The sequence below is a fragment of the Neodiprion fabricii genome, chromosome 6, assembly GCF_021155785.1.
Source record: "Neodiprion fabricii isolate iyNeoFabr1 chromosome 6, iyNeoFabr1.1, whole genome shotgun sequence".
In the NCBI taxonomy this organism is placed as follows: domain Eukaryota; kingdom Metazoa; phylum Arthropoda; class Insecta; order Hymenoptera; family Diprionidae; genus Neodiprion; species Neodiprion fabricii.
Window position 1 is genome coordinate 6,425,251 of NC_060244.1, and position 13,336 is coordinate 6,438,586.

The 13,336-nt window shown below is 38.4% G+C and overlaps 2 protein-coding genes across 5 annotated transcripts in view; one reads left to right on the top strand and one right to left on the bottom strand.

Moving 5' to 3' along the window:
* Positions 1-150: 150 nt before the first annotated feature.
* On the bottom strand, positions 151-2,140 carry LOC124185482 (mediator of RNA polymerase II transcription subunit 7). Of its 2 annotated transcripts, none has more exons than XM_046576305.1 (4): positions 1,742-2,140; positions 1,250-1,624; positions 1,002-1,154; positions 151-910 (listed from the first exon to the last, which is right to left on the bottom strand). In XM_046576305.1, exons 2-4 carry the CDS (start codon positions 1,577-1,579, stop codon positions 710-712), a joined length of 684 nt encoding a protein of 227 aa, XP_046432261.1. In that variant the 5' UTR covers positions 1,580-1,624; positions 1,742-2,140; the 3' UTR covers positions 151-709. The 2 variants fall into 2 exon arrangements, with proteins under 2 accessions (XP_046432261.1, XP_046432260.1); XM_046576304.1 differs by having other exon boundaries at positions 1,784-2,138.
* A 128-nt stretch (positions 2,141-2,268) lies between these two features.
* Positions 2,269-13,336, top strand: part of LOC124185477 (tyrosine-protein kinase Btk29A) — a 147,709-nt gene continuing 136,641 nt past the window's right edge. The window contains exons 1-3 of one of the 3 annotated variants that reach the window (XM_046576294.1): positions 2,269-2,423; positions 3,340-3,526; positions 10,087-10,327. In XM_046576294.1, the coding sequence (XP_046432250.1) occupies positions 3,356-3,526; positions 10,087-10,327 (412 nt within the window). In that variant the 5' untranslated portion in view covers positions 2,269-2,423; positions 3,340-3,355. Of the gene's footprint in view, positions 2,424-2,452; positions 2,531-2,748; positions 2,793-3,339; positions 3,527-10,086; positions 10,328-13,336 lie in introns of those variants that run through there. The other 2 variants (XM_046576295.1, XM_046576293.1) reach the window with 2 other exon arrangements.

Below are 13,336 nucleotides of genomic sequence, written 5' to 3' on the forward strand. Positions count from 1 at the left end.
TTCTACACTCAGCTACAGGTTTCCATGTTACGTTTAGCGCTGTGAATCTATGTCATCATTCAGATGAAATCTACCTTGATTAATGATCAATAATTCATCTTATTATGACATCCCTAATAATAGTATTTCTAGGAGATATTTTTTCACAACTTCGTACTGAAATTCATTTTTATTCACTTCTTTGGAGAATACGTAGTTCCATTTTAATCCTTCATTTCTTGGTAATGATTACTGGACTATTTCCAAGTCAGTCAAATATACAAATGATAAGTACAGTAAATCGCAGAGCCATGCGCCCGTATTCAGAGTATTTTAATTTTAATCGCTGTCCAGCACAGTAATAAATAATATTTAAAATATTAATTATATTATGTATAAAACGATATGCAGTAATAATCATTGTAGAAACTCACACGCGTCTAGACAAATTCACTAATAATTGTTCCTTATATCTAAGCTCACTATAAACCAGTTTTTTAACAGCGTTGAAGTATAAAAATTATTTCATTCAACCGAGGTAGCAAGATGCAATTCAAGCCAGCATGTTTATTTTTACTTTCGTAATTTTACGTGACGAAAACTAAAAATTCAAGAATTAGAGGTACTGAAAACTCTTTTTAATTGCTGTTAAACAGTGTTTCTGACACTGTTTTCAATGAATAAAACAGTTGTTATTTTATTGTTGGGATGAATTTTTGCTGATCCAGAATCAGTAAAGATTATTCGATGTGGTCATTTCGTCGATAACATTGCACATTACTCTGTCGCTTGGACAACACGGATCTGTAGCTTGTTGCTCTAGTCCCAAAGTATCCATAACTTCCATCGTATCTGTACTGACAGCAAGGCTTGAATCTAGCTCCGAAGTGTCAGGCAGCATCTGCAATGCATGCTGCAATATTTCCTGCACCTAGAGAGAAAGAATTGAAAGAAATTTTAGTCAGTGATATTAGAAGAAACCAAATGTGATGAAAGATAAACCAATGACACGTATAGCATACTTTGTCTAAATGTTTTTGAAATCGCAGGGTGGTTTCTGTCCGCTGTCTACGCTGGAGCTCCATCATAACACGAAGAGTTTCTCTAGCCTGATGCGGCCTAAACTCATTAAGCAAGTGGTGAATATGGATGAACAACAGGCTCAAGTCCTCGACCTGAAAATACGTCAGGAAAAACCATGAGATTCTTTATTATCGTCAATAACTCTTGGTGTTAAATGTCTCAAGTATGAAGAAAATCAAGGACACACCTTCTCCGCTCTCCTTGGACTGTCGGGACACTGTACCAGCAGATCTATAAGGTCTAAAAAATTGACCAGAAGAGAGTGATTGAGTTTCTTGAGCTCACGACGCCGGTCAAAATGCTGGGGATAAAGCCTCTTGATCCCCTGCGCTTCGAGCGGCCTTATGATGGTGTCGTCGGCGTTGAACATGTTCCCGAACATGGAATAGTTCTCATGATTAGCCGGGGGAGGACGGGGAGCTCTTCCTCTACGCACGTTCTCATCGGTGTACAAGTTGATGTACTGAGTAGGCGGCATGGGCAGCGAGCTGACCTGCGTCGCTTCCGGAGTCGCCATGGTTTAATAAAATAATATCAACGGCGTAGTCGTAAGATTTTATTCCTGTAAAAGAAAAGAGAAGGAACTGAAACGAGTCAGGGGAATTTAAACGTCAGATGAAAAAAAATATGGGTCATGTTAGGCTAGGTTATAACCACGATATCAGCCTCGGTTTAACACCATCAATCGGAGGGTGAAGATAGACGAGGTGGATCTACTCACGCCATGAAATACGAGTAAAGCAGTGGAAGGCTCGTCGACGAGGCAGTCACTGTGTTTTCAGCGTCGAACAACGCGAGTCGTCACAGCAGAGGAAAAAACAAAAGCAGCGCGGCGGTTAGTGTTCGCCATTTTGTTTTGTTTACATGCCTGCGTAGCGCCGAACATGGAAGATGCCTGGGAATGTTAAATGTTTACGCTTTTTCAAAGTTCATCCAGTTACCTACACAGCGACGTTATTCGACCGTCGGAAAAGCGTCGCTTGCCTCTCGGTGTCGCGGTTGAAACAACTCGGGATTAAATCGCGCTGCCCGAATGTCGAAGTGGAAAATATTCAGACAAGTGGATAAGTGACCAATACAAAACAGTTGAACATCGATGTGTCTCATGACTAACGCCGTAGCGCATTTCCTGTTATCTCGTGAATTTCCGACCGTCTTCCCTAGCCGTCGCTTCGCCCGCGACCGTTTGACAGGTTACCTCCCCCCTCTCCGTACCGCCCGCCGCTAAGCCTCTCTCTGTGTTCCTTTGCATCCACGTGAATTTTTTTTTTCGCATTATACCCCTAACCGAATCCGGCGGGCAGCCACGTTCTCGAGACCGATGCATCGTCTGGCTGTGTGACAAACCGGTGCTGTGAATGGTAAGAGTACTGTGTTGACTACCGATAGTCTTTATTTTATTGTTACACGCTTTCCCGGCTATTTCGACGTCGGCCGAGGCGATTCCGAGGAACTCGGCACCCAAAACGTCAGTATTTTATAACCGCAAATTCCGTGCGCCTTTCCCTATCGCTTATTTTCGAACTGAGCTTCGGTTTCGTTATCAGTACCGTACCCGGTTTAGCTACGCGATGTTCTCGACGCTTTTATACTTTTACTCTATTCCTATTATCGTTCGTAAACCGACTGCATTGTAAAATAATCGCCTCGATTGTTGTACCTGAGCGATTGATGGAATGCAGTGTTTGTAAACAACGAAAAATGAGCCATGCATCGACCATCTCGAAACGGTTTCCTGTTCACAATTTACACACATATTCGATATCAGTTTTACTCCTCTCTTTTATCTGATGGCGTGCCAACAGTTGGTCTCTGTTCATCTTTTCCCTACTTCCCTGTCATCAGCTGTTCAAATTTGTTGAATCCACCATCCGTCAAACATACATTCTTCTTTCAATCAGCTCTCATCCGCCATTCTATTCTCTTCTATTCAACTTCTCGCTATCTTCTTTGTCTTCATATTTTCTCTTCTTCTTTCTTACGCTGTGAACCGAACTACCGAAACTTGTACTCTGCGAATCGGATTTTCTCTTTGTTTCTCCCTTTCTCGACAAGAAGCTCCAACTTTTCTTACTTTCAGATCAACAGATATGTCTAGTAATATTTGAAACAGACTGTAGCTATCGCTGGACTGTGCTAAATGTCGCAATACTATTTAAATTTTCTTTATAACGCCCAGAATAAGCTTGAAAGAAAAAGAAGTAATATAACGATTACAAAATATCGTCCACTTTCTCAAAAATACATTTCATTAATTTGATGTTTTGCATTTTACAGGGTTTTCTTTTCAGGGATGACGGGGAAGGATGGGAAGGCGGAGGCTAAAGGCGTGGATGGTGTTGTTAAGACAGGATTTATGACAAAGCGCTCTCAAAACAAGAAACGATTTACGCCGATCAACTACAAGCAGCGATGGTTCGTCCTCACCAGGCAATACCTTATATACTATGACAGCGACGGCGAGGTAAGCGAGACGAATCACTTGTTGACACATTTCTTTGATAGATTTCGAGTCGACAGGTCACGCCTGAAATTTCATTACACGACGCGTATTTACATGGCAATTGCTCAGCTGTTGAACAAAATATTATTATTTCTGATCCTCATTCTGTGATCGAATTTGACCAGGTTTCCATTCGCATGTGCTTGTTATATCTAAGAAATGATTGTTTTTTTGGAAACTTTTCAAATGAGTATAAATGTATTCTGGAATTGCGGATATCCAGAGATTGTAAAAGTAATCTGCGACCCGGATCAAAAATGAAAATTCGCCGACATATAAGCGTCAGATTATTCATATCCAACTTTGTTGCTGCTGTTATTTTTTTTTTTTTGTTATTACAAACCACTCTTTTTTTTCATAACAAGTTTACTAATGGTAGAGACGAATTTCATTCGTACATACATAGGACCTTGTAAAAAAAGTGTAAATTATTCGCAAAGAATTAACAAAGACAATAATAATAATAACGGTGTACAGTAACGAGAAAAATCGATAAATAATAATTTGAAGTTGATCGAATATTTTGAAGTAAAATTACCGTCAAATTCCATGGTATAGAAATTTTGAAATTACACGCATAAGCGATAAAAGCATATTCTTACGCAGGCAACGATGAGTATAACAGCTTGCTACTGTAATCTTTATGCAAACAGGAAATGTGCGGTTCATTAGCGAAGATTACGAACGGAAAAAGAGAGAAAATGTCAGACATCGACTGACATTCATTGACCAAGGTACGAGTTCCACTCGTGTCGGAAATCCTTCATCCGAATCACCGAACGCGAAATCCTAATCAATCGTATAATCGACATTTTTATTTACCCTCCTAAGATCATCGAATTGAGAATAAAGATTTTTTAGTAATGGGCAAGTATTTTAGAGAAGTACGCGATCTCGTGTTAAAGCCTTAAAATCGACTGTTGCGTTTTTTAATAACGTTGATTAAAGATGTGATGCGATAATTCATTGTCTTAAGGGATGTTATTCTCTTGTTAAACTGTATACAGGATGCATCGACGATAGAAAGGATACAGAATTTTCAAAGATGGGAATATCCGATTCGTACGAGAATTATCAAAATGTAGAAAGTCGACGTACAGAAAGAGAAAATATAGAAATGTCAAAACATAGAACAGCTAAGTCTAATGTCTGTGTACGATTATACATTTTGGCATTCTATATTCTCTACATTTTTTCACATCTCCATACACGAACTTTGTACATTTTTAAATCGTGTAAATTAAATTTTCTCCTAGTTTGAAATTATATATTGTGGCCCTTCCGTGTTTTGATCTTTCTATTTTCTTATCCCCCGCCAAACTCGTGACAATATTTACGCATCTGTAATTCGTATTAGCTATACAGCTGTGTATTTCGAAGCGTGCCGCGTAAAAGTGCAAGGCGGTCGGGATATCACGTGTACCTAATAATAATTAGGGGTGCAAAAGGGGCGCAGGCGCCTCCCGCAGAGGGTCGTCGAATACGTCGGCGCCGATCTCCCGATGCCCCTTGGTAAGGCGGTTATTTCCTAGCGGAGAATCAGTCGGTTGTCAGCTACAATTCGATGCGAAACCTCTTCTCTCGCCGCATATTGAACCCTGCGTTGCGTAATCGGAACAAAATTTGAAACACAGCGCGGGCCGGTTTTCCGTGTATCGTCTTCGGAAACGTGCGTCGTGACGAGCCGCGTTTCGCGGCTTTCCTTTAATTTCTCATTTGTTGATTCATTTTTTTTTTTCTTTCATCTCTATCGTCCTCGTGAATTAACGCATGTGCGAGAAAGAAGACGAAAAAATATTTCAATAGTTAATCCTGGAATTGACATAAAAAAAAAAGAAAAAAAGAAATCATTCTGCAACATCTCTTTGAGTCTACGTAGCGTTTGCATCCGTGCGGATAAAACTAAACTGTTGTCTGATCAGGTCGCGGTGTGCTTCTGGATAATTAGCTCAAGAAAAGAATTTTTATATTCGTTTCCTTCTTTTCCCCTCTAATTTCATTAAAAAAAAAAAAAAAACAAGAAGAAATTAAAAAATAATTCTCCGAAAGTCCGAAATCTTTGTTTTTGCATTCACGTGCAGTGAAGGTACATATTCTCCAAATTTGACTCATCAATCCTCTTCCTCGTCTTCCGTCTTTTCGATAGTTATTATATACATACGTTTCGCGGTGTTATCGGAAAAAATATTTCCTAGACTTCTTCTTCGGCTGCGGCGAACGATCCTGTCTGCAACCGTATTTTCGCCCTTCGGGTTTCAATTAATAACGCTGGAGGTAAGCTGTGCGAAGTCAATTAACTATCATTATTTTATTCCGCAGACCGCTGTTGTTTCTCTTCTTCGTTATTTTCACCGCTATTTCTCTCGCCATCGTTATTATTGTCATACCTCAATTCGAAAACTAGAGAATATTCTACGGAAATACGGTTATACGCAACGTCTGGTTTTCCGATAATATTTCTAGAATCGGTGAATGGACGATACAATAATAATGGACGAGTCGGAAATTCAATTTTGCAGTAATAGAAAGAGGATAAGGCAGAGAAGCTCCGGTATCTTAAGTGCTAAACGTTACGAGACGATTAAAATTTTATAACAAGCACTGTGTAAAAAAATTTGGTTTTTTTTTTCAAGTCTTTTTAAAAGTAACATCATCGTTCTTCCATAGAATATTCGGGATGTTTGAGATACAATTGCGTTTCCATTCAATCGGTGCTAAATCGTTATTTCTATTTATGTGCGTTATTTAGCTGATTTGACATTTGTTTCGGAAATTGTAAATTTTAGACGCGATTTTACAATGTTTGGTTTTTAAATACCAAATGCATCGATTTTGTCAAAAAACGCGAGGGGAAATCGGAAGAAGTCAGAAAATCTGTGAAAAAGTGTGCAGGTTTATAAATTTAAAATTAACGAAATTAACTTATTTCAAATAGTGGTTTAACCGTTGCGTTTTCAAAGTCTCTTAACACCTTTATTTTTGTCATAATTCAATCCTCGTGGAAAATTGTATTTTTAGATATTCATTCCTGTCCAGAAAATTTAGAGAGACAAGAGGCAATGACACGTACATATACACCTGAGTATCATAATTTTTTCTTCCTTTCTTTAGCTTCCTTCCCTCGAGAAATCCGCATCTGGGTTTTAGGAGTTCAAGGTACCCGTATAATACCGATTGGAAAAAGGATTTGCGAGATCATGAAAGACCTTAAATCGCTCGTATCGCTTCATCGGCGAATTTCATTCGCAAAATTTTTAAAGTCGCGTCTGCCATGTTTTACGCTCATCTTCGTACGATTGATAGGAAGAAATTGATGTTAGTGTAGTCTGAGGGAAAGTCAGTCGATCAAAAAGAATCCCACTGTTGGCATTACTTCAGGATTTATCAGATGTAAAGTCCGCGTAGAAAAGTTATTGAAGAAAAGAAGATGAAACACACGCACACAGACACAGGAAAAAGAAAAAGTAAAATATAAAATAGCGACGAAGAAAAATACAAAAGTAAAGTTCAACTTGGTCGAAGTTCTACATGAGAAAAAAAAAAATATCTACTTATCGTGTGCGGAAAAAAAAAATGATTGGTACTATATCAAGAAGTTTATACTGTACACTATACGGTGATCTTATAAATTATAGATTAAAAAACATCGTTTCTTGAATAATGAAAGATTCCTACATAACGCGCTTCTCTTTACGAAGTTGCACGCTCTTTATTTTCATTCGCAACACGGTTCATTGTCAGATTAATTATACATTTTCATTCCCCAAATAATCGCTAACCAATTAATTTCCAAAGTAATCAAGAAGAAGCCGTTTGCTCGCAACTTTGTGCAAATTACTCACGTATTTGTGTACCTACTTTCTTACTACACTGTATATATTATATACATACACATACATTCATGACGCCCACGCCGTATTACGTAAACGAATATAATACCCTCACTATGCCTCAGGGAATGTAGAAATGTCTAATGAGACGCAATAATTAGTGACTTTTGTTCCATCATCTTTGACGCGAGTAATAATTATCATCCGATTAAATCTCCGATAATTTTGTATAATACGCGTCATGTGAATTTTTTTCGAATTATCTTCATCGCAGAATTTATGTATAATAATAATAATAATAATAATAAACAACGCTAATATTGATGTAAATAAAAAAAACGTAGACAAATGATATATCTAGTTCGGCTAATAGAATTGAATACTACTAAACCTTACAGGAATTATTATTATTTCTATGTACTATGTACGTATCCTCAACTCTTTCGAGCTGGATCGTGAAAATTAATTTGAAAAAAGAAGTTAAAAACTCACGAACCTAATAGATAATCCGTTAGAAACAACGTACGTGTGGTAAATTTTGAATTAATAAACTTACGTCTCTGAGTAATAGAGCTTGCAATATTCCCGAACATAATTTGCGTTATCACATGAAGGTGAAGAAACGCTTACGTATAAATCAGTATACGCCCGACGCGATACCGAAAGGATGAAGGACTTTCTGCGCTACCATTAGGGACATTTTTTTTACCAAGGGTTCGCCCCACAGCGACTGTACGGGATTCGTATACGCGAACAAGAGGAGAGAACGGAGCGTGGAGTCGCCGTCCGATTCACGAAGAACAGGGGGAAAAAATAAACGAGACGCGGGGGGATGGATGGGAAAACCGCAGGCGGAAGCCTGGTTTATCAAACGGGACACGTAACTGATAATATTTACAGACGACGAAGGAAGGCTGCGAAGAGCGATATGATAACCCGTTTAACCTCGATCATCGCGATCCGATGACGAGGAATCTCCTAACTCGGGTTACGGGATCGCGATTCGACCTAATCTTGCGATTTCAGGCAGAGAGAGAAAGAGAGAGAGAGAGAGAGAGGGAAGAAGAAGAAATTTATACGTCTTGGAAATGGCGCGTTTTTATCATCGACTTTTGTCTCGTCTAGTTCCAAATTCACGAAATAACTTGCGAAGCTTGCGGCAGTTAATTTTTAACGTTGAAGAATCTTTAGAAATATTTCAATCCAACGCTATGTAGTGTTGTATGATTCTTTAATCTTGACGGTATATATTAGGTTCGAAAGTCGTTCCCGATTGTAATTAACGGGCTATCGCGTCGCGTTTAATTAAAAGGTGATATCGGAGAAAAACGAAAAGCGTGCCGAAAGTGAAGAAAAAAGAAAATAATTTATATCCGTAGTATATTGGCGAAAACGTCGATATGAAACGTAATGGCTGGGAAGGCGATAAAAATATATAATAATATCAATAACGTACCGTTTCTCCATCGGACGGTCGCCTCGAACTCTTTTATCCACCTGCTGACGACAGTCGCGGTACTTTTTCCTTCGGGGGAAATCAATCGTCAAGTTATAACCCGACCCCCCTTAGTTATTACAGATATCGAGCAATTGAAGAGGGGAATTACAACAGGCTGTAAGTGCGTGCAAACAAAACCGTTTTTTCTTCACTCCGTTTACACTTATTCGTTGGAGGACTTGATTTTATTTTTTATCATGTTTCTACTCAAACGGTACTTGAAGCCTTTTTTAATTCTCCTCTTCGATTACATCACGTTCAGGTCCGTTGTATTAATTGACTACGATTGCAAAATATGATATACAACGTTTTACTGCATTAGATATTGCACAAAAATGTTACGATATTTTTATTAATTTGCTTTCCGTCACAGCGATCATTTATTTTATTTAATTAAGACTCGTTGAAAAATCGTTTCCATCATTTAATCAACGAAGATATGGTTGGCCAAAAATCAATACTTTTTATTAAGGTCATTACGAGATACTGGTACAATGAGCTTTTATTAAATCATTGTGCTCGTAAGCTGGGAAGATATTTTCAAACGTATAAAAAAATGATGTCTTGAAATTACAAACAAAAGTTTACGTTAGACTTAGCGATGTTTCGTTTCAAATCGCTTAGAAATTGGTTTTGATTTCACTCTGCGACGGCGTATTTTATTCACAAGTATTATAATATTCTCTACGAAACCATTGAAACAGATTTAATTTTCTCGATAGTTGATTCAATATTCCCATTTACCGATGATGATCTATATCGGTGCAATGTTGTAAAATTGAATATTGCCCGATGCCATCGTGGTAAGTATTAATAATAAAAAAGAAAAACCGTCTCACTCGATTCCCGTTTCGTGGAAAATATGTCTTCCAAATAGAATGAGACATCGTGTACGAATCTGGCCAAGTTTCTTTAAAAAATTTTAAAGCTGTTTGATACGAAACAGCGTCTGAATCTTATAAGCTTTTGTTCATGCTTCCATTGTCTTCGCTTTACCTTAGTTTACAGAGATTTTCGCATTTCGCGATTACAATGATTTGTCAAACAGTAAAAAATCAGCAAAAGGCGTAGACTCTTGGCCTCGTTGACCTACCTCCTCGATTCGCGTATTAGCGTATTAATTATTAATTATTCTCACGCGTCGATGATTTCTTGTATATGATTTTGAAATTTGCCTCACTTTGGAAACGCAGCGACGCAAGGAGCGGGGCCGAATCGCGGTCGAGAGCGTCCACGTGGTCGAGACGGCTCAACTCGGAGGTGGAGTTGCCGACGCTGCCGCCGGCGAACCGGGGAACGCGGGCGGCGGGGGTGGCGTACCCCCGGGGCTGCCCTTCCAGGTTGGATACAGAGAAGCCGGGCAGGAGTACACCCTCTACCTCCTCGCCGCCCGAGACCAGGACAGAGCCGATTGGATACAAACCATACGAGCGGGTGAGTGACGACGATAATTGTTAAACCACCCTTGCAACCCGTTGGTGAAAAGAAACGCACAAACAAAAAGAAAAAACAGAACAACAACCTCACGTCCGTCCACCTTTGATACTAGAGTGGTTTTTATCTTGACCTTTCTCGAATTTTGATTTATCCAATCTCCTTCGGAGCTTTTAACCAAGTTCTTATTTATTTGTTTAAAATCAATTTCGAAATAGTCCGAAATAAGGATCACCCTAATATCTATATTTTATACGCCTTTTCTCATCATGTGTACTTTAATATCAAGTGCACTTTTATATGATAGATGATGTAGGTTGAACGACTCGCGTTATGGCGGAAGTCTGCTAATGAATTTTTTATAAAAATGATTATTTCGTTTTCAAAATTACTTGAAGAAAATCTAATCGAATATCACTTCCTACTTATAAATTTCATGCACGTACGTTTGACATTATACCGAAGAAAAAAACTACAAGCTTATCTTACGTTACAAAAGTGTGGTTGTGTGTATTTGTGGCGATGATTTTGAAAACTAGCTGATCGTGTTGTATAAAAACTTTGCCGTAATTTACCCACCACCCTTTACTGTCGAAGCAGAGGTTTAAACAAAAACTGAAGATACCGAACCGCAAAGGTTTAAAAAGTTTATCTCTAAGGCTATAATCTATAAGTTACGGTTATACGTTTATCGAAAAAAGCTGCCGCGATTACGGAACGAATACTTTTCTTTCCACTGCACTTTGAAGTTCAAGCATCGCGTCATATTCATGACATCACAGGAATCCTTGCACTATTGTGCTTTTTTTTTTTTTTTTTTCACATCGAAAAATCCCTGCTGCTTGTCCAATTCGGATAAGCTGTTGTAGATATAGCTCATTTTATACGCAAAAATTAATTCTCCACCTAATTTCGCGGATAACTATAACATTAACGCATATTTCGACGGGTCATAAAGTTTATCATTTTTTCCCACCAATTGACGAGTTTAAATTCAATGTCCCAATATCCAGACAGTACAGTATTGACACTTGTATATAAAAAGTTTTCTTGTTATTTCGACAAAATTTGAACCGTTATCGTAACGATACAAATTTTACGTAGGTCGAATTTCTTACCAAGTTTGAAAAAGGAAAAAAAAAAAAAATGCAATTCTCCCCAGTTTGAACACTTAATCGGTTGTCGACGATACGTATTATCTTCCTACCCATCCCGTTTCCCTTCGCTCCGTTCTATCGTACAGTGTAAGCTATGCACCTCGTACCTACCTGCTCGTTATCGGATTTGCTGCTGCGATGAGCGGATCAAATTTGTGTCAAGTTCGCTGGCGCGTAGCACCGAGTGAACGATTAAACCCGTGACTTTTATCGGACGATTGAGTATAAACGCCGATAAATTCATTACTGTCAAGCATCAATTCATTCGAGGTGCTAGGCTGCAAGCATCCGGTTGACGTCCAGAAGTTTTGTCGTTACGTATAACCTACCCTGTTCCGTTATCTAGAGATGAAATAGGCAATGGAATCGAGCGAGGAGATATTCAGAGCTATGAAGGAAAATGGCGACTCGTCGACAAAAGTTTTTACATTCCGTTGGAAAGAGTATTTATATAAAAAACAAATAAAAAAAGACGATTTTTCTCTTCACCACCCCCGCGCGTATAATAGAGAATATTGTGCAAACAAGGATCAACTTTTAGATTGGATATTGTTCGTGCCTGTAGTTAATATGTTATAAAATATACGTACGTTGTAGAACTTGCACCTGTTCCTTCGTTCAAGCTGATTAACTTGATATATATATATATTTTATGTATATCGTTGTACCGTTCTATTTGAAACACCATAAATTTTACCAATTTCCCCTCGTGTTTTCGAAAGTAATATGTCCTCACCACGATGTTAATAAGCTGAAACTTTTGCTCTCAAAGACTGCAGGGTTCCCATATGCATGTATACTTGTATGTAATATTAACGTACTTACAAAGTCTACGTTATACTTCGTATTTATACATATATATATATATACACACAACGTACAACTTGTGATTCAAGTTTTTTTTATTACGTACGTCAAAGACACGCCGGTTAATGTTCTTCGTCTATAAAACGTGGCATATTGTCTTGCATTTTTTGCAAACCAAACGGCAATGCCACCGTCGTTTATTTAATGAAAATCAACGAAGTAATCGATTTTTATGTACATAAATGATTACATACCCTATTATACCGTACATATACCATATACAAGCATTGATTTTTACGAAAGCTTTTAATACCACGAGGCGCGGACGTTTGAATGTTTTCCATTAAAGTTCAATTAACTTCCCATAATATGTAATATGGGAGCATTGAAATATTCTCTTTGCCTTCGATAATTCGGTTTCAAATACTATTTTACCTACCAAATGCAGACGTGCGGGTGAATTCATGTGAAAAAACAAACCAACAAACGAACAAATTTGTTTGAAAGGGTTTTCGGATTGCCACAATTTCGGTTTGTTTTTATTCTTCTACCGTCGCAGCCGTTTGAAACCAACGTCATCGGTGACGATATAATACAACGTCCAAGGTTTTAAGGTTGATCTGAAATTTGAGAAGGGAGTCGAGTTTCTTTGGACATTCCGAACTCTTATCTTATCTCCGTATAACGTGTCGAGGGAATTTCTGACGTGTGTATCGCGTAGCTACACCGCATCGACTTCCTACCTTCTCCTTCCCTCCTCGACCTTATTCTTACCTTCTTCTTCCTCCATCTTTCCTCCCCTTTCCTCGAAGAAGAATAGCCATTTTTCTTCCAAAACCGGGTAAACGATGAAATACTGCATCTTTATCGAGTCGCTCGTTCCGCCTCTCAAGGGCGTAATACTATAATACACTTCCTCTTTAGCCTTTTCCGCTATTTTCCTTTATTTTCTTTTCCATTCTTTTCTCTCCTCAGCTTTTCCTCCACCAACCTACTGTATTATCAAGCTCCATCACCGTGACACTGATGTATTTGGGTTGTGCAT

Coding starts and splice junctions, on each gene's coding strand:
- LOC124185482 (XM_046576305.1), bottom strand. CDS start 1,579: ATGGCGACTCCGGAAGCGACGCAGGTCAGCTCGCTGCCCATGCCGCCT. Junction 1,155..1,249: donor GTCCAAGGAGAGCGGAGAAG/GTGTGTCCTTGA, acceptor ACGTATTTTCAG/GTCGAGGACTTGAGCCTGTT. Junction 911..1,001: donor TTCAAAAACATTTAGACAAA/GTATGCTATACG, acceptor CTTTCTCTCTAG/GTGCAGGAAATATTGCAGCA.